This window comes from Equus przewalskii, chromosome 3, assembly GCF_037783145.1.
Source record: "Equus przewalskii isolate Varuska chromosome 3, EquPr2, whole genome shotgun sequence".
Taxonomy (NCBI): domain Eukaryota; kingdom Metazoa; phylum Chordata; class Mammalia; order Perissodactyla; family Equidae; genus Equus; species Equus przewalskii.
In genome coordinates this window covers 78,920,882-78,946,719 of record NC_091833.1, presented here as the reverse complement: position 1 = coordinate 78,946,719, position 25,838 = coordinate 78,920,882, and the positions used below count along the sequence as shown (strand labels likewise).

The 25,838-nt window shown below is 38.4% G+C and overlaps 1 protein-coding gene across 2 annotated transcripts in view; it reads right to left on the bottom strand.

Moving 5' to 3' along the window:
* Nucleotides 1-25,838, bottom strand: part of SCFD2 (sec1 family domain containing 2) — a 392,912-nt gene that overhangs the window by 231,533 nt on the left and 135,541 nt on the right. For both annotated transcript variants that reach the window (XM_070614946.1, XM_070614947.1), the window contains exon 5: nt 2,952-3,201. In XM_070614946.1, coding sequence (XP_070471047.1) covers nt 2,952-3,201 — 250 coding nt within the window. The remainder of the gene's footprint in view (nt 1-2,951; nt 3,202-25,838) is intronic.

Genomic DNA, 25,838 nt, shown 5'->3' with positions numbered 1-25,838 from the left:
CCATCACTCTCTCCAGAAGTATCTATTAAAAAGAAAATAGTATGCTGCCATTTGCCATGCTTAAGAGTTATTTTCTTTTGCCAGTCACAATTTCTCATTGTCCTTTCCATAAAAGGGAAAAATAGGGAGAGAAATGAAAGAAATTGTCAAAAGTAAATTACATACTTAGCATATAAAAGGAAATATGAATTTTAAACACAGGGCAATTATTGTCAAGAGATATTATTGAAATTTTAAAAATTTAAGTTTGCTACTCCTGTTTTAGAAAGATAGAAAACCAAAAGATTTCAATGGCTGGAAATTATATTTTAATTTCTTTATAGCAATGCAGAAACAAAGAGGACACATGCAAAAAAAATAGTGAGGTGTAGGAAAACATCTGCAAGTAGCTATTATAGACAGATTAAAAAGAATAGGCAATATCTAAAATAGTAACCAAATATTAATTTTCTCTTCAGAAAATAAGAACATGATTGAATGGTTGAGCACGCATCGCATAAAATACGTGTAAGCAAGCATAAGTTTACAGAATATAATTAATGCAGTGGTTATGGAAATGAGCTTGTGGCCAGTTTAGAATCTCATGCTTAAAGACATGGGATCCAGATCCAGAACACCTGGGTTCAAATCCTGGTTCTATCATTTAGCATTTGGGTGATGAGAACATGCTTAAGTTTTTAGTACAGAAAAACTGTTGCTCTCTTGATCCTATCAACAGTTAAGATGGTAAAACTACAGCATTATATAAAAAGCAGAATTCTAATATTAATTAATTTCTTGTTTTACTTTTTAACCAAATTTTCATCAACCACAAAATTTGCACAAGGCATAAAATAAATTCTGCCACTGAGTAACAAGTAAGCCAAGACTATGAATTGGAATAACATAAGTGAAACACCGTGGGCAAGTTCATGGTAACAGTTGGACTAACCTACTTCCACCACAGGCTAAGGACATTTGGAAAGTAATTAAATTCTTCCAATACATACTGGGATATCCCATGCTATTCCACAAGATGGAGTTACCACTGCCCAACACTGTCCAACTACTTTTTATCCCAAGATGCAAATTAAACATTCTCCTCAGTGGCTAACTGTAAACATAAACCCTACTTCCCAGGACATTTGACTTTACAACATACTTAATAAAGGGAATGTCCATACTGGCCAAGTGAGTCTATCTTGAGAAATAAAGTCTTTCTGGTGTCCACACAGGTTGGTCAATGCATGTGCGTTCAGGGTAAGTTCACTTATGTCAGATTTAAGCAGCACATCTTCTCCACCATGTTTAAACTGTACATCCAAAGTTAATCTAGGTAGGAATGCACACTTGTTATTACAAAATAAAATGTGATTAAAATTTTAAAATTTCCACAAATTTTTAACTTTCAACTGCTAAACTTACAAATTTTCCTAATATAAATATGAATGTACAGAAGTGTTTTTAAATGTGAAGTCACATTTTAATAGCAAGAAAAAGCAATATCCTGAGCAATCATAAACAGAGAAACTAATAAAGAATGAAATGCTAGGTCAATAAACACCTTGACTAAATATTAAATGAATACTCTAACGGCATGACTTCAATTCCCAAAATAATATAGTAACATACTAATGTTACAGAAAAGCTATCCAAATAACCTCAGCTAAACACACTGTCTTTGTTGTCTGTTTCTGAAAGTATGCATTGGAAGAATAACTTTCAATTAAATTCTCCTAGTGTTCAAATTTACTTCCATCAAATAACTGTTCTAAGCACTGTAGAAACCGTGGTAAACCTAAGTCAATATTCATTTATAGCCAAACAGACACATTGATCACACATAGTACTGTTCCTAAATGAAATGGGAACAAATTCTACAAGTTTTCCTTAAGTAGATTTTAAGTTGGCAAACAGGTTCTATACTAAGCAAGGAAATGTTTCATTTCTATGGAAACTTCATTCTGTTTCCACTTCATCAGGGTTTCACTTTCTACAACCAAACATAGGAAAGGTCAGCGGGGGCACAAAGGAGGTACACGTGCATGGGACACTCAGGTTGACAGCCACACAGCCTACTTCTGAGCCATCTGGATATTGTCCCCAGAGAGGCACAACAGGCGACAGGAGGGAAAGCTGGAAGATGTAGAGTCTGTCTCGGTTAAGCCTTCCTGAACGGAGAGGTCTACACGCGCCCATTCATGAATGAAGGGAAACTTGGTAGGTTTTTAAAGTACTTAAGTTTTATGCGTAAGTCTTAATAACTTCTCCCTCTCAAAGTGACCCAGACTCAGTCCATACTAATGGAAATAAGCTTTAAACAACATGTGCATGACAATATTGAATTTGATGCAGAATAACACAAATGACTATCTCCATGAGTTATATCACAGTTCTGACTAGAAGTGAAAACAGCTAGATTTTATGAGATTTCATTATATATTTCCACCAAAATAGCATAGCCTACTTTACTGGGATATTTGGATATTATTTTGGATACTACCAATTAATTCAGAATCAAAGTGAAATATGGGAAGTCAAAATAGAAAACTACTCTTGAAAGTGGCAATTTTCAATCCTATAACATTATGTAACATCTTAGGGAACCTTTTTAAAGTTTGGAACGACAGTCTCAGAGGGAATATGTCAACAGAACCCATTTGAATAGGATGCACTACTCTTTATTTTTCCTTAAAGATATTATGCCTTACGAGTATTTTGCTATTTTACGAGGCTTATACTCTAAGGAATATGAATTCTGACATGCAACTAGAATGCCACTTCACTACCACAACTGGAAAAAAAGAATACCGCCATGAAAACCTCCAATGCCAAAGGCTGACTAGCATTCATCAGGCCTCATGAAATTCCAAACAGCTCCAGTGAAGATGGTTGCCTCCTCCTCCTGAAATAGCCTTTACTTTTAAACCTGTTTTCCGTATCAGTGACGTTTATCTTTGTTAAACACTCACCTGTGATTTTTTGCAGCAAAGGTGACAGTTCAGACTCCTCACAAAATACCTGAGCCAATGTTTTCTTCACGTTTTCTTCAGCTTCACCCAGGTTTTTGTCCGCTGTGAACTCTCCACTGACAGAATAAATATATATCAGCAGGATCAACAGCTCTTCAGGGCAGTAGTCATCCTTGGTCCTCTGGTGTGAAGGCTTAATCATGGGTAGCAGCTGACTCAACACAACAGACATTGTCGACTCCCCAACGCTCTGAAATAAAAGGCGGGAATATGAAAACATGTCGATCTTGTGCAAAGACATAATTTATGCACTACGTCAGTCCAAAGATAGCTTGCAAACAAGTCTGTGATGTTCACTGACTAGATCACTTGTTATTTGTTTCTTGTCCTAGAGAGAACACTGCCAGAGGTTGAGCATTAGAGTATTTTTTTGAAAGATCTAATTTATGAAACGGCTAGTCAAGTTGTAGACCCTTTTTTATTATCTTACATGTTGCTTAAACAAATAAGACAACTCTACTTTTAAAAATAAAAATATAAGTACTTCACACACTACAAATTTTAAATAAAAATTATATATTTGTAAAGTAATATGATTAAAAATAAAAACATGCCAGCATCTATACATCCAAATGAATGCTGACACTCCTTCAGAGAAATTACCTTGAATTTTATAGCATATTCTTTTTAATATTCTCTTTATTGGCAAATATTAGTCAAAATAAGTTTTCTTTATAACAACAAAAAATTTTCTGCTACTCTGGTAACTAGAATAGGGGATCAAACTGGTAATGTCACTTAGGGTTCAAGATATCTTTGGGTGAGCCTAAAGGTAATTCACCTTAAAATTTTCAAAACTTTTTGCTTTTAGGTCTTCCACCAATTTCTCGAGCGACATTTAGCAGAGATTTCAAAATGCCTTGCATGCGATAACAGTATTGCATTACTGGAGTAACTGCATGACTTCCAAGGAATTAAACACATTTCTAGTACAAGTTCTGAGATTTTTGGTGAGTAGATAAATCCCCATTTTAAATAATGCGATTTAATTTCATCTATAATATAAAATAATCCTATAAAATAAAACTCAACTATCTGCATTAAAATCAGGAGCCAAATGATCACAACTTGCAACTTTCACATCGTTCATTCAGAAGTGCTCATTGAGCATCTACCATGTTCTGGGTACCATTCTGGGTCTGGGGATACAGCAGTGAACAAAATACATCCCTGCTCTCAGAGACCTTATGCACTAGTTTGGGGAAATAGACAATTAAAAAGCTAAAGAAGTAAAATACATAGTATATTAGATGGTGGTAAGTCCTATGGAGAAAAACAAAGCAGGAAAGGAAGACAGGGCTTTAGGGTGTGCATGTGTGTGGATATGCACAATTTTAAAGAGGAAAAGCCATTTTAAGAAGGGAGTACTGGAATAAAGAAAGACCTATAGAAACTCTTCTTCTGAAAGAAGTTGATAGCAAGCAGCTGAATGTGATTCTATATTGGGAGGACTATCCAAAATGAGCTTTTCTAGTCAAGTCATTTCTACACCTGGAAAAATTTGGATATATCATCTCAAGGTTAAAGTTCACAGTTACATTATTTGGTACACAAAAAACAGCTGTTACCATTTATTTCCACTAAAGATCTTGGATGTTCACAATGTACCACGCAAAATAAAATGGTAAGTCTTTGGAAAAAATAAGGTACAAATGGAAAAGAACAGAACAGAGATTTTGCTGTTACACAGTGACAAGACGCGATTTATCCAGTATAAACACACCCACTTCTCAAAGGAAATGGCTGAAAGGTTTGAAGGCATCGTAGAACTGTCCTATAGCTTCAGGAGTCTCTTGAGAGGAACCTTCAAGTGTTCTTTCTTTGCTTTACAGGCTGCCAAGAGCAATTTAAAAGAAAGGAGCTGTGTGGTTGGCCTGTTAAAGGAGGGACCGTGGGGTCTGCAGCTTTCATTTTTACTCTTTACCCTATTGCCAACTCCTTGGATGACATTAAGCAGACTCTTTCATTGCTCTATATCCCATTTCTAAAATGCAAGTGTACACATCAAGTGTCTATCTTATAGGAGCCCTATGATTCTCTCCCCAGAGCAAAAGGATTGTTTTAAAAGATAGTTATAAAAAATAAAACAGGGTCGGATAATCATCATAATCATTTGAAAAGATTCACTCCCAAACGTCTGGTCATCAAAGCATCATTTTTTGAGTTGTCAATCTAAGATATGTGGCTAGAGAGCAAAATCCCTCATTAGTGACAGTAGCAGACTTCTGCTAGTTAGGCAACACATGTGCATATCAATTTCTAAAATTACATTCTAATCTGCTTAAACCATCCCAAGAAGTAAATACTTTAGTTGAATTCAAAGTCAAGAATATTGATCAGTCTTAAAGAGGCATGAGAGCTCAGTGGAAACAACGAGACTCCATTTTAAAAAGCCAGATTCCAAACCTGATTGTTCCACTGACTAGTGCCTTAATCTCTTAGAATATCAGCAAACTTCTTAGGATCTCTTCATCTCTAAAATGACACGATATGACTACTAGAAGATGACTGAGTTCTTAAGTCATATTTATGCCAAGGTCTCCATTTTCACTTTCTTCTCCCTTTCCCTTTTTTTTATGTCACCATTGATGGTAGAAGTCCGCAAATTACATTCTCATTGTTGGCTACACAAAATATAAATGATCAAAATAGAAAAGCTTTACTGTAGAAACAAATGTAGATATGGAAATATTGTAGATACTGTACAAAAGGGCTGATATACATACACATATTTCCTAACTCTGACCACTGAGAGCATCTAGAAGCAGTGACACCCCAGTAGCAATGAGCACACCCAGCGGTCAGATCTTAGTCTCTAACATCATTCTCAAATATAAGGAACCAGGGATCCTTGGAGAAATGGCTGATTCTAGGGATGGGCCAGGGAAAATACAAGAGGAATCTGGAAGATCTTGTAATGCCAGAAAGTAAGGAAGTCCTTAAAAAAACAAAAGGATGGGGGCATGACAAAAGGATACAAGAGACAATTGGAAGACCTCCTAGTGGCCAAAGCTGGAACATCTGAGCAACAAAATAAATAAAGTAGCAATGGATTATAACCCAAAGTACTAAATAAATGTGTATCACTCCATACTGATATAAATAAGTGATTGCATTAAAAAAATAAATAAATGTAGGAGAAGAAACAAGTCTTCCTTACATAAGAATTCCAAATAACTTATGTTGATACTCGCCCCTCCAGGAGATGGAGGTTAATCACTCCACTTCCTGAGTGTGGACTGCATGTAGTGACTTGCTTCTAAAATATTGTGTGTGGAAAGGGGAGGGAGGAGTGACTTTACCTTAGCCAGAAGATCAAGGTTAACAACATCAGCCCATCAATAGCAAAGGGAGGCAGAGGAATCGTCTGGCAAGGATGAAGCAGAGGGAATCCCATGCCACCTTAGTTTAGAAGGTGAACTAGACCTTTCTAGTGCTATGCATAAAAGCATGACCCCAGACTGGATGTATATCCATTTTCTGATCTTCTCTGCTCTTAGAATGAAATTTCAACAAGAAGGAAGGAAAATATCAGTGCCACTCTAGATTGAAACCTTTTTAAAGGCAAAAGAAAGAATCTGAGGAGGATTAATAATAAAGATATGAGAGTAAGACTACAGACCTGAGTACCTGTTATACCACTTACTAACTGTGTGACCTTGGGCAAGTTATCTAACCACTCCAAGTCTCAGTTTCCTCATCTGTAAAATGGAAATAATGCCACAAATACCTGAATATTAAGAAATTCCATAGGCACTCATTTTTATAATATTGGGACACTGCTTAAACTACCTCGTGATTTAAAATAGAATAATCCCCACAATGGGACAGTCTTTGTAAAGACTCAAACATAACAGGATGCCCTCTTTCCTGAGGGCTAATTTTGGAGAAAACACTTTAATTAGAGGATGTACAACAATAGATTTTGCTTCATAAGGTTGTTTTAAAGATTTAATAATAGAAGTAAATCACAGGAATAAATTTAACCAAAGAGGTGAAAGACCTGTACACTGAAAACTATAAAACATTGTTGAAAGAAATAGAAGACACAAAGAAATGGAAAGATATTCTATGCTCATGGATTGGAAGAATTAACATAGTTAAAATGTCCATACTTCCCAAAGCAATCTACAGATTCAATGCAATCTTTATCAAAGTCCCAATGACATTTTTCACAGAAACAGAACAAAGAATCCCAAAATTTATAGGGAACAACAAAAGACTCCAAATAGCCAAAGCAATCTTGAGAAAAAAGAAAAAAGCTGAAGGTATCACACTCCCTGATTTCAAAATATACCACAAAGCCATAGCAATCAAAACAGCATGGTACTGGCACAAAAACAGAAACACAGATCAATGGAACAGAATTAAGAGTCCAGAAATAAACCCACACATCGATGGACAGCTAAATTTCAACACGGGAGCCAAGAACATACAATGGAGAAAGGAAAGTCTCTTCAATAAACAGTGCTGGGAAAACTGGGCAGCCACATGCAAAAGAATGAAAGTAAGGCCATTATCTTACACCATACACAAAAATTAACTCAAAATGGATTAAAGGCTTGAATTTAAGACATTAAACCATAAAACTTCTAGAAGAAAACATAGGCGGTACGCTCTTTGACATTGGTCTTAGCAGCAACTTTTTAAATACCATGTCTCACCAGGCAAGGGAAACAAAAGAAAAAATAAACAAATGGGACTACATCAAACTAAAAAGCTCCTGCAAAGCAAAGGAAACCATCAATGAAATGAAAAGATATTTGCAAACCATATATCTGATAAGGGATTAATATCCAAAATATATAAAGAACTCATACAACTAAACAATGAAGAAACTAACAACCCAATTAAAAAGTGGGCAAAGGATCTGAACAGACATTTTTCCAAAGAAGATAAACAGATGGCCAATAGGCACATGAAAAGATGTTTAACATCGCTAATTATTAGGGAAATGCAAATCAAAAGTACAATGAGATATCACCTCACACCCATCAGAATGGTTATAATTAACAAGACAAAAAGTAACAAGTGTTGGAGAAGATGTGGAGAAAAGGGAACCCTCATACACTGCTAGTGGGAGTGCAAACTGGTGGAGCCACTATGGACAACAATATGGAGATTCCTCAAAAGATTAAGACTAGATCTACCATATGATCCAGCTATTCCGCTTCTGGGTATTTATCCAAAGAACGCTAAAAACGAATGTGTAAAGATACGTGCACCCCTATGTTCATTACAGCATTATTCACAATAACCAAGACTTGGAAACAACCTAAGTGCCTATCAAGGGATGAATGGATAAAGAAGATGTGGTATATATACACAATGGAATACTACTTAGCCATAAAAAAGATAAAATCTTGCCATTTGTGACAACATGGATGGAGCTTGTGGGTATATGCTAAGCAAAATAAGCTAGAGGGAGAAAGTCAAATACCACAGGATCTCAGTCATAAGTAGAAGATTAAAAACAACAACAACAACAAACAAACACATAGATACAGAGAGTAGACTGGTGGTTGCCAGAGGGGAAAGGTGGGGAGGGAGGAGGGCAAAAGAGGTGTCAGGGCACATGTGTGGTGATGGATGGTAATTAGTCTTTGGGTAGTGAACATGATGTAGTCTATACAGAAACTGAAATATAATCATGTACACCTGAAATTTATATAATGTTATAAACCAATGTTACCTCAATTAAAAAAAATGTTAAAGGCCAAAAAAAATAAAAATGAAAAAAAGAAGTAAATCACACACAGTGCCTGGCACATAGCCTCTCCATGGACTCCTTTCTTACCCAGCAGAAGTGATTAAGATGACAGGTAAGGGAATGAAATACCTTCTAGGAATAGGAAGTGAGCAGTCTCAAAGGAGGGATGGGAAACCACACCTTGGAACTTAACTGCAAAGTTAGTCAAAGGGTAAAGGCAATATAAACATTATTAAACACTGCCGTTGAAAAGCACACACAGAGCAAACCACAACCAAAGGGGAAAAAATGGCTTCTTTATAAAGTACCAGGGATTGAATTTCTCATTCATTTTGATATAAATGGGCCTACTAGTAGGAGGTGGAAGACTGGAGCTGTGTCTGGAGTGACAAAACCTTTTTTTTTATTCCGCAGTCTGGGACTCCTGTTATGTTTGAATGAGTCCCCAGTAACTCCATACAAAAGCCCCTCTGTAAAATGTATGTTGTCTTTAGAAAAGCCAACTTTTGGGCTGACTTAAAGCACCTCTGCAAAGACAGAGTCAGTTTCTGTGCTGGCTACCTTTGCAGGCACAAGGAGCAAACAGGTCATCTTCCGTGGGGTGCAGTGCAGGCTGGGCTGGCTTCATACCTGCTACTCTGTGGTGCACAGCCCGCGGACACTCAGTGCCACTCTAAGACACTCTATGGCGTTGCTGGAGAACCCATCTCTGCGATTCCTTCAAGCTTCAGCAAAGTCAGGCTCATGGGATGCTGCCAGTGGAGGCCTGAGGCAGTGCCTAAGGCCCTTCTGCCCCAAAACATCACCTGCCATCCTTGCATTAATACTTGCCTCGGGCTGGCCCGGTGGTGCAGTGGTTAAGTACGCACGTTCCGCTTCAGTGGCCCAGGGTTCGCCAGTTCAGATCCCAGGTGCAGGCATGGCACCGTATGGCACGCCATGCTGTGGTAGGCGTCCCACATATAAAGTAGAGGAAGATGGGCATGGACATTAGCTCAGGGCCAGTCTTCCTCAGAAAAAAGAGGAGAACAGGCAGATGTTAGTTCAGAGCTAATCTTCCTCAGAAAAAAAAAACCAGAAAACTTGCCTCAAGGCCTTAAATTCCCATCATCAAAGCACTTTGCTTCTTTCGGGAATGGGTTTCTTCTTATGTCCCAGGCAAAATGCAAAAATGTAACTTGGTCTGTGTAAGGATAATTCATTGATGCACTTATGCATTTATCACCACATATTTATTGTGTACATACGATATGCCTGGCACTTTGCTATACTCTGAGCATACAAACAAAAAAGCAAGACACGAGATTCAAGGAGCTTACAGGTGAGTGGGGGTAGGAGTAAACAGTCATGACAACGCAGTAAGTACGTGCTTTAGTGAGGCATTCACTTTGGAAACACAGCAGAGAAACACCTAAATCCTGGAAGAGGTGGTACCTCAATTGAGTCAATCAATCAACATCTATTTTCAGGGAGGAGTATGCTCATCTCAGAAATGAGCAAGGGAATAGGATCTTTCCTTCAATCCTTCAACAAATATTTAATGCACACTTACTAAGAGTGTATGGTACGCAGAATAACGGCCCCTAAAAAAGATCCACACTCTCTTCCCTAGAACTGTAAATATGCTACCTTCGAGAGCAAACGAGACTTTGCAGATGCGTTAAGTTACAGATCTTGAGATGGGGAGATCACCCTGCATTATCTGGGAGGGCCCAGTCTAATCACATGAGTTCTTAAAGAAGAGGACCTTTCCTGGCTCTAGTCAGAGAGAGATGAAATGATGAAGGGTCAGAGAGAAGCAGTGCTGCTGGCTTGGAAGATGGAGGAAGAGAGCCACAAGCCAAGGAATGCAGGGGGCCTCTGGACTGGAAAAGGCAGGGAGACAGATGTTCCCCTAGAGCCTCCAAGAAGGAATGCAGTGCTGATGCCAACACCTTGATTGTAGTCTAGTGAGCCCAGGGTCGGACTTCTGATCTACACAATTGTAAAATAGTAAATTTATGTTGTTTTAAGCCACTAAGTTTGTGGCGATTTGCTACAGCAGCAACAGAAATTAATACAAGTGGTTTGTGTGAGGTCGGACATGAGAAACCGTATCAGGGCCCACAATCCAGGCAGAGAACCTGGTACATTGTAGGGCTCTGTAAATACTTGCCAAATGACTAAATGAATAAGCAAAAGCAAAGATGAATAGGTTCTTCCGTGGGCCTGTTCCATCTGTACCACTAAGGAGCCAGTGAGCGTCTTCAGGGATATCACAGAAAGGGAAGGCATGGAGACATACTGAATTTAAAATTTGCTACTCAATATTTTCGCTTAGAACTAGTCAGTCCCAAACCATGCAATCTCATATAAGCCAATATTCATTGAGTCCAGAATAACCATATAAGACAGGTCTTTCGAAGTGTAGTCCATAGATCTGAGATTCCAGAGACCTTTTCAAGAGGTCAAAATTATTTTTATAATAATACATTCTTTTATTCTCAAAGAATAAGACATTCTTTGCTTTTTCACTGTGTTGCCATTGTACTAATAGTGCAAAAATAATTGTGAGTAAGATTGCTGGTACCTTAACAGATCAAGGAGAGTGGCTCCAAACTGTGCTAACAGTGATCACATTCTTTACCACTATGCTATGAACTCACAGTTGGATTTTTTTCTTTTTGGTGATGAAGATTGGCCGTGAGCTAACACCTGTTGCCAATCTTCCTCTTTTTGCTTGAGGGAGATTGTTGCTGAGCTAACATCTATGCCAATCTTCCTCTGTTTTGTATGTGAGACACCACCACAGCTTGATGAGCTGTGTGCAGGTCCACACCAGGGATGCAAATCTGCAAACCCCAGGCTGCCAAAGCAGAGTGTGCAAACTTTACTACTCCACCGGGCCGGCCCCAGGAATTTTTAAAAAGTCAGTTTTACTTAAGAATGCCTTTGATGAAGCAGTAAAAATTATTAATCTTACAAAATCTCAACTCTTAAATAAATGTCTCTCTAATATTTTGTGTAATAAAATAGGAACTATGCACAAAGCTCTCAGCTGTATACTAAAGTACAACGGTTATCTTGAGGAAAAACATATGTGCAGTTATTTGAGTTGTGAGCTGAACTAATTGTTTCTCTCACGTAAAACCATTGTTACTTGAAAGAAGGACAGAGAATTTCTGATTATTAAGACTTGGATATTTGGCAAACATTTCCTCAAAAATGAACAAAGTGATCCTGTTCCTTCAAGGAAATCAATTGACATGTTTATTACCAATGATAAAATTCTGGCTTTTAAGCAAAAATTCCAATTTTGGAAAACTTGTATCTGCCACTGCCAGATTCTCTGTACATAAAGATTTTTCTAATGACATTAAAATGTGATTATTTTGGATTGCATAATGAACTGTGTCAACATTTGGAAGATCTACATAACTCAGTGAGCCAATATTTTCAAATGACCGACGGATGATGTAAGAAAATCAGGCATAGGCAAAAGATCCATTCAAAATAGAAGAAAGACGAGTGGATTTTAACGTAAAAGAGTACAAAAAGCTTATTGGAATGGTTTCCAATTCAATATTACAACTTTCCTTTAAGAAATCAGTACCTGCAGAGTCTAGGTATGGGATCAAGAAAGAATATCTGCAAACATCTGAAAACGCTATCAAAATATTCCTCCCTTTTCCAACTATGTATCTTCACGAGGCTGGATTTTCTTCACTACTTCAACCAAAACAACACATGGCAGCATACTGAATGAGCAGGCAAATACGGGAATCCAGCTGTTTTCTATTCAGTAAGACATCAAAGAGATTTGCAAAAATATAAACCAATGCCATGCTCACTTATTTTTTTGCTTTGGAAAGAGAGTTATTTTTCATAACATGTTACTTATGTTAGCTTGTAACAGGTTTGTTAATATTTTCCAAGAAATTGATAAATGAATATTTTCCATTTTTCTCAGTTTTAATTTCTAATACAGTAAATACCAATATTTATCGATTTAAGAATGTCACATCCTAGCAAGAAAACTCATTATTTTCTACCCTCTTTTCCCCTTCTCACGGCTAAAATGCAGATAAAATGGTGGTAGGATAGCTTCAACTGTATTCTTTGAGAGGAAGGTAATGCAACATGGTTTCCCTAAATCAGAGCCTCTCAAAATTTAATGCGCGTGTGGATTACCTGGGGCTCTTGTTAAATGCAGGTGTTGATTCATTAGGTTTGGGACAGGGCCTGAAGATTCTGCAGGTCTAACAAGTTCTCAGGTGATACCAATGCTGCCGGTCCGTGGACCATGTTTTGAGTGGCATCTGGACTGAAGCACCCAACAATTTCTAGACTGCAGTATGTATGGGAAATACACTGTCCTGTTTGAGTCACTGTATTTGTGGATTGCTTTGGTATCTCACCTTAATCTGAATACTAACTAATATAGCTCATACATCTCTATCTCCAGCCAAATTTCTCTCCTTTGCTCCCTACCCACACAGTGAACTGCCTATTGGACTTTGTGCATCTCATCGGCAAATTTAACTCAACATGCCTAAAACTGAAATCAAGATTTTTACCCCCAAATCTGCTCTTTAGTCCATAAACCTTCTACTATTTTGTGGTACCATTATTCTCCCAGTTGACCAAGACAGAAACTTGGACTCTACCACAGCTTTCCCTTGTCCCTGCCACATCAAATCAGCCACCAAGTCCTGAGGATTTTATATCTCCATCTCCTCTTCTCTACTCCTTCCTCTACCACCGAAGTTGCAACTACCGTTATCTCTAGCCATGATTTATCTCATTCTAAACCAAAACTTTGATCTCTTTAAAATTATTTCATGGTTTCTACTGCCTTCAAGATAAAGGCTTTACATGACATATGCATTTCTTTACCTTCATAGCCCCAATTAACTGTTCAGCCTCATCCATCATGAATCCTCTCCCTACAGGCTACATTTCAGCTTTGTTGAACTACTTGCATTTGCCTTTGTGCTTTTGTGCATGCTTATCTCTCTGCCTGGAATGTTTTTTTCTCTCTTTTCCACCTGGTCTCACAATTCAACTCAAGCATTATCTCCTCTGACTCTCCCCAGATGTGTTAAATGTGTCTACTTTGTGATTCCTGAGAAGCCTATATTTTTCACTACCATGGCTCTTATCACCCTGAATTTAATTGTTTATTCATGTCTAGCTTCCTTCTAAGACTGAAAAATCCTTGATCTTATTCCTAATGGTATTTTCAGCCCCCAGCTCGTCCTTTGAACAGAGTATCAAAAGTATATTTATCTCTATAATGAAGGAGCTGACCTCAGAAAAAGAAAAGACAAATGGACATTTACAGATATATAATTATATATTATCCCATTTAATCCTCCTGATTACCCTGTAACATAGGTATTATTATTTCAGAGGAATAAACTGAGGTTGAGAAAGGCAACTTGTCAAGGACATCAGCTGGTGAATGGTTGAGCTAGGATCAAACTCAAGACGGTCTTTCTCCAAAATCTACATCTGATCCACTACACATTTCCTCTCCAGGGCTTCCCAGTCAGAGGCAACCAGAGTTTGCGGGAAAGGGGAATCCAGCCCCTTGAGACGGTATGATACCATGATTCTGACTAGGACAAATCATCAAGGGAACCCAGCAGATGAGCTAAATCAGATAAGAGCAAGAGCAGCTATAGGCCAACTTAACATATCAGAGGAGATCTACTAACTTACAGCTCTTTAGAGTCCCCTGGTGTGGTAGATGACTAGCCCCAAAACCTCATTCAAGGTTAAAAACCTCTGGTGGAGGGATATATAGAATTATGGCAGAACTTCCCATCCAGGATGTCATCATGCCATGTTTACACTCCTACCCCAAGCCCAAGTGACAGCCAGATGGGGCCTAGAGCAGTCAGTGCCACTGGTCCGGTTCTACGTAGCTAGCAACCCAGTATGTCCTGTAAAAACAGCATAGTTTTCCATTGTAGCGAAAAAAAGATGGGATGTGCTGAAGAGATATGCACAAAAAAGAATCAGATACTGAAGTCATCAAAGAGGGTGGAAATGGTCTCCTGGAGCTGCTGATTTAAAGACAGTAGATTGGCACTATGGCATGCACTTCAGATGAGAAGAAGCAGGAAGAGGATGGTAGATCAACGATGTGGAAGTCATATAGACAGGCTCAGCTCCCTTTGCACAGGAAGTGGGAAGGTGGTAAGACACAAGGCAGAGAAGGGTAGAGATCATTCAGGGCCACATAGCCCATTGTTAGAACCTTTGCCTTTCTTCCAGGATGAAAGGAATTTTGAGCAGAGGAATGATATAATTGGATTTATGTTTTAAAAGGCTATCACTCAGGCTGTGGTGAAGAGAACAGACTACGGAGGAGCAAGGGAAGAAGCAGGGAGACAAGCAATTTCACTAATCCAAGCGAGAAACAATGGGGCTTGACTGAAGCAGGCACATCGGAGGTAGTGTGAACTGGTGGAATTTGGAAATATTTTGAAGCTAAAGCCAGCACAGTTTGCTGATGGATTGGATGCAGAGTGTGAGAGAAAGAAAACAGTCTCGAATTATTCCAAGGTTTTTGGATGGAGGCTCAAAGCAGGAGGTGGTGGTTCAAAGATCATGGAGATGGCAGAATTGGAGAGCAATGTAAGAATGGGATGCATGTAAATATTTCAGGAAGGGGGATGTCTAAGCTCAGAACAGTGAGAAAGGGGACCAGAATGAATGGAAAGATTCTGGAGAGAGCAAAACAATGGTTAGATAGTTAGAAGAATGTATCAACAAGATTTAATAGTGAGAGCAAGCAGATGTGAAGTAACACAGAGGGACTCATCTCAAAGTATGAATGTGTTTCCTAAAATTCATCCTTCTAAGGGGCACTTGGAACTCACTGGCCTTCTGCATCTGTGGGCAAATGATTCCCTGGCACTGAGAAATGGTGAAGTCCTCAGTGGAAGTGAACACAGATTCTACAAACTTTCTCTCCTGCTAAAAGTGCCATTAGAGAAAAACTGTGATATAGTCACACGATGGAATACTACAGTACAACTAAAAAGAATAATCTATAATTTCACAAAATAACGATACGGATGAACCTCACAAATATAATGTTGAATGAAAGGAGACATAGAAAAAGAACATATGTGATTCCATTTCTATAAAATACAAAAATCAGGGAAAACTAATCTATGTTTTTAGAAGTCCCTACTGCTTAGAAGGAGGGCGTAGGAGGGAGGCGGCAGAAAGTAGGTTTCCAGGGTAGCTGGTAATAGTCTGTCTCTTGACCTGGGTGCTGATTACAAAGATGTCTTCAGTTATTAAAAATTCATTGAGCTGTACTTTTCCTTATTATATTTTACTTCAATGAAAAACTTTTCAAAATGCCATTGTACCAGGCCACATTTCCTGTGTCCTGGGAACAACAGAGCTATCTACTTAGAGTTCTTATTACAGATTAGCATGAACAGGAAAATAGAAGAAGCTTACAGAATCTATCAAATAATCTAATTTTTTATTTGGCTACACTTAGCTTCAGCTATAGGTAAAGACTAGGGCCTTGATTTCAGAGAAAGAAAAAACAACTTTCAATGGCTGTCCAATTTAAAACACACACATGTTTTAGAGGGAATAGAAACTTTTTTTGTAATGTTTTTTCCTCCTCTCTCGGGAAATGATGTTACTCCGTGCTTCAAACAGAACTGCCAAGTTTAAGAGGCTGTTTTCTGTAAACAGGCCAGCTGGGCCATAAGTTGCATGAAATGAGGGACAAGCTACTTCAGAGCAGAACAGAACGCCACGGGGAGTTGGGAAGTGTGCATCCAAAAAAATCTCCAGCCATTTGTCTTTATCTGGCCACCTTTAATGATTTAAGAGCTCTTTTTGCCATGTTATCATCAATCAATTACTACGATTGAGCAGACTCTAAAAACTGGAGTTTTTAAAACGCAACTATCCGTGACCTAGATTTCCTGCTGGTTCTGTTGGCCCCAGGTTAGGCCAGTTTGTCTATCATCAAGGGAGCCAATAAAAATAATAAAAACAGGTCAACGCTGGGCTTTCCAAAGCCCGTATAAAAATATTCACACTCCTCCCATCAGCGCCAACTCAACGTGCCCACTCTTTGAGATCTCAGTAAATTCTACTCTAATAACAAAATATTCCACAGAATGTATACATTATCTAAAAACCCACCTTTTTCCCCCCTTCCTTCCATGCTTGCCTGCTTTCCTTTTAATCTAGCTAAGCAACAATTTCACAACTCTTAGCAGGCAACTCAAATGATGTCATTTTGCTGAGTTCAGCAAAGGAACTACATTTTGGCAAACCAGGGGATATATGAGAAGATGAAATGTAAATTTTAGCTATCTTAATGGAGAATGTGATACTGCACTTCCAAGCCTGTGATAGAATTTGACTTCCAGGATCCACAGAGCAAAGACTACTGAATGGGGAGGAGAAGATAAAGGTGGTAGAGGCACCAGCAAAGCAGGCCAGCTTAACGGTTGTCTGTGAAAACCAGAATAGTTTTCTTAAGTCTTATTTCAACACTTTTCGTATCACTTGACAGGAAATAAGAAGGAGAAGGGCGCTGCAGCGTCCAAGGCCTCAAGCTCCCTTATGAGAGTGGCCAGCAATGCAGAAATTCTATTCAGTAACAAAGCACCGTTCCTTGCACCCATGACCTGCCTGCAAAAACCTGTGAGCCCAGTGGAGCCGGGACAAGGCCCCAGGGCCCTCTCTCCTAGAAGGATCCCAGCCAGAATCTCAGCATGCTGGGCCATCTTATTTGGAAGCAATTCTGCATCTCTGTTCCAGATGGGAAGTTTGAACAAACTCTAGAAAAGGCCTGGGTGCCAGACTGGGGACCCAAAGGCATAATCATGAAGGCAGCGATTCGCCTTTAGTGGTCTCCACTTTCCTTTCTCTGACTTTGCCCCTCCTTTGACCCCACCAAGTACTCAGAACTCACTGGCTTCTTCCTAGCACCAGTACAGGGGCCATTCCTTCTCTAAGAAATGAATGGATGGGTGGCTGAACTCTTCTAAGAGAAGTCCACATTGTAAAAGAGGAGAAGGGGGGCAGAATCTAAGAGGAAGTGAGATGACCTTTTAATGGTTAAATTTCTGGTTCAGTGGTAGTTGGGCAGTAATCTGGCATAGAAAGCCTTTCTGGGGCTTCCCTCCCTTCCTGCAGTTTGCTCCAGCCACAATGGTCACCATTCAGTTCCTCAGTTACTCCATGCTGTTCCCATATTAGGGCCTTTGCACTTGCTGTTCCGTCTGTTTGGAAGGCTCTTTTGTAGGTCTTTCCATGGTGGAAATTCATTGAGCTGATGAGAGGGTTCTGGCCCATGATTCAGGTTTCAACTCAACTGTCCACATCTTAGAGCTCTTCCCTGCTGCCTAAAGTAGCATGCCTTCTATCCCATTTCTAGTCCCAGTCACTCATTAAGCCGTTATATGATCTTCATAGCCTTTATCACTGTCTGAAATTATCTTAAGTACACATATAGTTGCAAAGGTGGTCAATAAGTATTTGTTAGCTAAATGAATAAACTCCCTCAGCTTGACCTTTCAAGAGTCAGATCTATCTGTAAACATTTTGAATGAAAGAATCAGTGTTGGACAAGTGCTGTGAAGTACTTTTTACTTAGGAAATGAGAGCGATTATTCTAGGCCTGCACTGTCCAATATGGCAGCTACTAACCACATGTAGCTGGTAAGTACTTGAAATATGGCTAGTTCAAATTGAGCTGTATTGTAAGTGAAAAAATATACTAGATTTTGAAGATTTACTGGGGAAAAAAAGTAATGTATCTCATAATTTCTTGTTTCTTATTGAAATAATATTTTGTATATATTTTATTAAACAAACATATTGTTAACATTAATTTCACCCATATTTTTTAATGTAGCTATTTAAAGATTTAAATTATGTGGCTTACATTGTGGCTCATATTTTATTTCTATTGGACAGTGCTGCTCTAGAGTCTAGCACTTTCACTGAACCTCCAAGTTCAAAACTAGCACCAGCTATTCAACATTTATCGAGTTGGATATAATATATATATATATATATATATATAAACATTTAATTTTAATCCCTAAAAGTGAGATATTATTTTCCTTATTTTACTGATAAGGAAACCAAAGTTTGGAGATGGACTAAATTGTCCAGAATAGAAAATCAAGCATGCAGACCATCCAGACGACAGAACAACGAGCCCTCAAAGATGTCCAGGTCCTAATCCCCAGAACCTACAACCACGTTACCTTATATAGCAAAAGGATGTTGAGATGGGGAGATTATCTTGGATTATTCATATGGGGCCAATGTAACCATGAGGGTTCTTAGAAGAGGGAAGCAAGTGAGTCAAAGTTAGAGCAAAGATATGTGACAAGAGAGGCAGAGGTTGGAGTGACACACTTTGAAGATGGAGAAAGAGGCCACAAGCCAAGGAATGCAGGCAGCCTCTAGAAGGTGGAAAAGGCAGGGTACTGTTTTCCTTCCTGGAGACTTCAGAAAAAATGCAGCTCTGCCAACACCTTGATTTTAGCTCTGCAAGTGCCATTTCAACTTCCGACCTCCAGAACTGTAAGATAATAAATTTGTGTTATTTTAAGCCACTGACTTTGTGCTAATTTGCTACAGCAGCAATAGGAAACCAATACAGAAAACAATTACCATTGTAGAGTCAGGGAATTTGGAAGCTAGGAAGCATTCTGGATTGCAGCCATGGTCCAGGACTAATAGTCAGGAAATAACAATAATGATCATAATTATGATTTTAGATTACAAATTCATCCTCACTTCAAACAAAACTTACCTAATGAGTCCATTTTAGCAATAAAAAATACAGCATGTTTATGTGATATTTTAAAAAAGACTTTATCTTTTAAGAGCAGTTTTAGGTTTACAACTAAATTGATAGGAAGGTACAGATATTTCCCATGTGCTCCCTGCCACCACACATGCATGGCCTTCCCATTATCAACATCACTTACCAGACTGGTACTTTTTTGTTTTTAACCAAGGATGAACCTACATTGACACATCATAATTACCCAAAGTCCACAGTTTACCTTAGGATTCACTCTTGGTGGTGTACATTCTGTGGGTTTGGACAAAAGTATAACGACATGTATCCATCATTGTAATATCATATAGAGTATTTTCACTGCCCTAAAAATGCTCTCTGCTCTGCCTAGTCATTTATTGCCAAACTCCTTATCCCTGGCAACCACTGATCTTTTCTTTTAAAGATTGGCAGCTGAGCTGACATCTGTTGCCAATCTTTTTTTTTTCTTTTCTTCTTCTTCTTCTTCTCCCCAAAGCCCCCCAGTACATAGCTGTATATTCTAGTTGTGAGTGCCTCTGGTTGTGCTATGTGGGATGCCGCCTCAGCATGGCTTGATGAGCAGTGCCATGTCCGCGCCCAGGATCCAAACCAGCAAAACCCTGGGCTGCCGAAGTGGAGCGTTTGAACTTAACCACTCAGCCACGGGGCGGGCCCCCGATCTTTTTATTGTCTCTCTAGTTTTGCCTTTCACACAATGTCATATAATTGGAATCACACAGTATGCAGCCTTTTCATCTGGCTTGAAGATGCTAGCTGGACCACAGATTATATTCTGAGGATCAGAAGATAATGTAATATCAAAGATGCCCACAAAGGAAGAATCTCCACATACTGGATTCTTTATAATCTAGGTCCACATAACAAGATGAAGAATTTAGTGGCATTTGGGAAAAGGGGGCTGGGGGACGAATAGGAGGAATAGAAGAGCTGTGATTTTGTAAAACACTAAGCCAATGCTTTTACCCCATGTAAGAAGATGAGTATATTCTACTACTAACCATCTCTTCCTCTGAAAAACCATCCTAACCTGCTCTAATAACAAGCCCTTTGCTTAGAATTCCTCATTCTCCCTCTTCTCTACCTGGTAATTCCCCCTTATTCTTTAATAACCAATTTACACATCCCCTCCTCTGTGAAGTCTTCCCAGACTGATCAGATCCTCAGCATCACAGGCATAGATGCTCCCCCCTACACATCCCCATAATTTCTATCTTCTTCTACACTAGCGCTTAGCCCACTGCACTGTAATTATTTTTGTACATGATTTTCCCATTTGGCTACCATGTCCAGGGCACGTGTTTCATTCATTTGTCGGTTACCATCTCATGGTAACTGATCCAGCTGAACTTGAACAATAATGGGGAAACAAAGCTAACTTATGGATAACCAACCAAATTTTGAGCAGGAACACTGACATGAACAAAGTATAAATAACTAGTCAAAAAATTCCAGCCCTAAAACACAGTCACATTTCAATATATCCAGCTGGTCAGTTGCTCCTAGGCATTTCCAGATGCTACTTAATAAACGGGTCCATATCTGTAATCTGGTAAGCGAACCAAAACACTTGACTTGGGTTTCAATTTTATTTAAAAACCGTGTAAAAATACCTGGTAATCTAGGATAAAGACAGTGCTAAATGTTAAGTTTTGCATTGATTATACTGGCCACCAAAACCAAGAGGAGAGAGCAACAGTTCTTTCCTCATATGGGACTAATCTCTGTAACTTACAGTGTTTTCCCCACGAAAGCATGTCATTCAAAATTCTCAAAATTATTATGCCACATGTTTTGTTTTCTTAACAACAGAGATTATTGAGGGGCTATAATTAAAAGTGGACTGCAGCGTCTTGGAGTAATACTAGGCTATACACTATGATAAGGCCTCTTGCTACAATAATACACAGTGACGTTACAATCAGATATGTGATAATAACCTTACTTTTTAGTTCATTGTTGGCTTGTAAGAAAGTAAGAAAATCTGTACAGGCAAAAAAACTAAAACACAGACCGAACCATGAGCTGAAACCAGTCTTTGGATAATAAACCAACAGAAAGCTGGGGCTGCCTTGGGGAAACTACTGACTTCTGCATTGGTATCCAGAAATTTGGCCTTGGGTCCCCTTCAAGGAGGGCGAGTTGAACCTGAGACTCCTATGTTAATTCAGAACACTGAAGTGGGCTAATGCTGTCGCAGATTGGTAGTGTCCCTAGTGACCCCTAGCTCCAAAGGAGGAGCCTGGCCAAATCATCTCTGAAGGAACGTACCCCTGATTTAGGTCTGTAGAATTACCAAAGATTATTCTACCAGATTTGAGCTCATAACCAAAAACTACAAACCACACAAGGAAGCAAGCCATCAATGAGTCAGCAGACGCACCATACAGCAGATTCAGATCCCAGTGACTTCAAGAGTAGAATTATCAATTTAAAAATATCAACTGATTAAAAATATATATATATATAAACTGATTATATATGAAATGTTCAAAGAAATAAAAGATGAAAATAACTAACATGGGAATAATAGACTATTAAAAATAACCTGAAGTTTGAAACCAGGAACAAAATGAAAACACAACCTGCTAACCGGGAGAGAATATTTGCAAATTATATATCTGACAAGGGGTTAATCCCCAAAATATATAAAGAACTCACACAACTCAACAACAAAACAAACAACCCAATCAAAAAATAGGCAGAGGATATGAACAGACATTTTTCCAAAGAAGATATACAAATGGCCAATGGGCACATGAAAAGATGTTCAACATCACTAATCATCAGGGAAATGTAAATCAAAACTACACTACGATATAACCTCACACCCATTAGAATGGCTATAATTATCAACACAAAAAATAACAAACGTTGGAGAGGATGTAGAGAAAAGGGAACCCTCACAAACTGCTGGTGGAAATGCAAACTGGTACAGCCACTATGGAAAATAGTATGGAGATTTCTCAAAAAATTACAAATAGAAATATCACACAGTTAGGCTATCCCACTCCTGGGTATTTATCCAAAGAACTTGAAATAAACAATTCAAAGAGACTTAGGCACTCCTATGTTCATTACAGCATTATTCACAATAGCCAAGAAGTGGAAGCAACCCAAGTGCCCAATGACTGATAATTAGATAAAGAAGATGTGGTATGTATATACAATGGAATACTACTCAGCCATAAAAAAGAAAAAATTGTCCCATTTGCAACAACATGGATGGACCTTGATGGTATTATGTTAAGCGCAATTAGCCAGACAGAGAAAGACAGACTGCATGATTTCACACACATGTGGAAGATAAACTACCACATGGACAAAGAGAACAGATTAGTGATTGCTAGGGTAAGGGAGGTTGGGGGGTGCACATAAGGGCTGAAGGGGCACATATATACGGTGACTGATAAATAATAACATACAACCAAAATTTCACAATGTTATAAACTATTATGATCTCAATAAAACAATTAAAAAATAACCTGATATTTATTTTTTTAATAATAAAACAGCTGTTTTTTGTTTTTCAGTTTTTTAACTTTTTTATTATTAATTTTTATTGAGGTAGCATTGGTTTATCACATTATATAAATTTCAGGTGTATATCATTATATTTTGATTTCTGCGTAGATCACATCACTCTCACCACCCAAAGACTAATTACAATCCATCACCATACACATGTGCCTAATCACCCCTTTCGCTCCCTTCCTTCCCCACTTCTCCTTTGGTAACCACCAATCCAATCTCTGTCTCAAGGAGAAGCCTTCCCTGCTTCTCCTTTGGTAACCACCAATCCAATCTCCATCTCTATGTGTTTGTTTGTTGCTGTTTTTATCTTCTATTTATGAGTGAGCTCAAATGGTATTTGACTTTCTCCCTCTGACTTATTTCGCTAGCATAACACCCTCAAATTCCATCCATGTTGTCACCAATGGCCAGATTTCATCCTTTTTTATGGCTGAGGTGTATTCCATTGTGTATATACACCACATCTTCTTTCTTTATTCATCCTTTGATGGACTCCTTGGTGCTTCCAAGTCTTGGCTATTGTGAATAATGCTGCAGTGAATACAGGGGTGCATACATGTTTACACATTCGTGTTTTCATGTTCTTTGGATAAATACCCAGGAGTGGAACAGCTGGATCGTATGGTAGTTCTATTCTTAATTTCTTAGGGAATCTCCATACTGTTTTCCATAGTGGCTGCACCAGTTTACACTCCTGCTAGCAGTGTATGAGTGTTCCCTTTTCTCCACGTCCTCTCCAAGACTTGTTATTTTTACTCTTCTTAAATATAGCCATTCTGATGGGCGTGAGGTGATATCTCATTGTAGTTTTGATTTGCATTTCCCTGATAATTAGTGACAATGAACATCTTTCCATGTGCCTGTCAGCCATCTGACATATACCTTCTTCAGAGAAATGTCTGTTCCGATCTTTTGCCCATTTTTTAATTGGATTGTTAATTTTCTTGTTGTTGAGATGTATGAGTTCTTATCAGATGTATGGTTTGCAAATATCTTCTCCCAGGTGTTAGGTTGTCTTTTCGTTTTGTTGATGGTTTCCTTTGCTATGCAGAAGTTTTTTAGTTTAATGTAGCCCCATTTGTCCATTTTTTCTTTTGTTTCCTTTGCCCAGTCAGATATGGTATTTGAAAATATGCTGCTAAGATCCATGTCAAAGAGCATACTGCCTATGTTTTCTTTTAAAAGTTTTATGGTTTCATGTCACACACTCAAGTCTTTAATCCACTTTGAGCTAATGTTTGTGTATGGTGTAAGATAATGGTCTACTTTCATTCTTTTTATTTTTTTTGAGGAAGATTAGCCCTGAGCTAACTACTGCCAATCCTCCTCTTTTTGCTGAGGAAGACTGGCCCTGAGCTAACATCCATGCCCATCTTCCTCTACTTTATACGTGGGACACCTACCACAGCATGGCTTTCGCTAAGCGGTGCCATGTCTGCACTCAGGATCCGAACCAGTGTACCTCAAGCTGCTGAGAAGCAGAACATGCGAACTTAACTGCTGTGCCACCGGGCCAGCCCCTACTTTCATTCTTTTGCATGTGGCTGTCCAGTTTTACCAACATCATTTATTGAAGAGACTTTCCTTTCTCCATTGTATGTTCTTGGCTCCCTTGTTGAAATTTAGCTGCCCATAGATGTGTGGGTTTATTTCTGGGTTCTCGATTCTGTTCCATCGATCTGTGTGTCTTTTTTGGAGCCAGTACCATGCTGTTTTGATTACTATAGCTTTGAGGTATATTTTGAAATCAGGGAGTGTAGTACCTCCAGCTTTTTTCTTCTTTCTCAGGATTTCTTAGGCTATTTGGGGTCTTTTGTTGTTACATATAAATTTTAGGATTCTTTGTTCTATTTCTGTGAAAAATGTTGTTGGAACTTTGATAGGGATTGTACTGAATCTGTAGATTGCTTTAGGAAGTATGTATATTTTAACTACGTTAATTCTTCCAATCCAAGAGCACAGAATATCTTTCCATTTCTTTGTGTCTTCCTTGATTTCTTTCAACAATGTTTCATAGTTTTCAGTGTACAGGTCTTTTACCTCCTTGGTTAAGTTTATTCCTAGGTATTTTATTCTTTATGTTGCAACTGTAAATGGGATTGCATTAGTAATTTCTCTTTCTGCTGCTTCGTTGTTAGTGTATAGAAAAACAACTGATTTTTGTATGTTGATTTTGCATCATGCAACTTTACCATATTCATTTATTATTTCTAAAAGTTTTTGGTGGATTCTTTAGGGTTTTCTATATAAAATCATGTCATTGTCAAATAGGGACAGTTTCACTTCTTCCTTTCCAATTTGGATCCTTTTTATTTCTTTTTCTTGCCTGATCGCTCTGGCCAGGACTTCCAATACTATGTTAAATAAGAGTGGTGACAGTGGGCATCCTTGTCTGGTTCCTGTTCTTAGAGGGATAGCTTTCAGTTTTTCTCCTTTGAGAATGATATTAGCTGTGGGTTTGTCATATATGGCCTTTATTATGTTGAGATAATTTCCTTCTACACTCATTTGATTCAGAGTTTTTATCACAAATGGATGCTGTATCTTGCCCAATGCTTTCTCTGCATCTACTGTGATTATCATGTGATTTTTATTCTTCATTTTGTTAACGTGGTGTATCATGTTCATTGCTTTGTGGATGTTGAACCATCCCTGCATCCCTGGAATAAATCCCACTTGATCATGGTGTATGATCTTTTTAGTGTATTGTTGTATTTGACTTGCTAGTATTTTGTTGAGGATTTTTGCA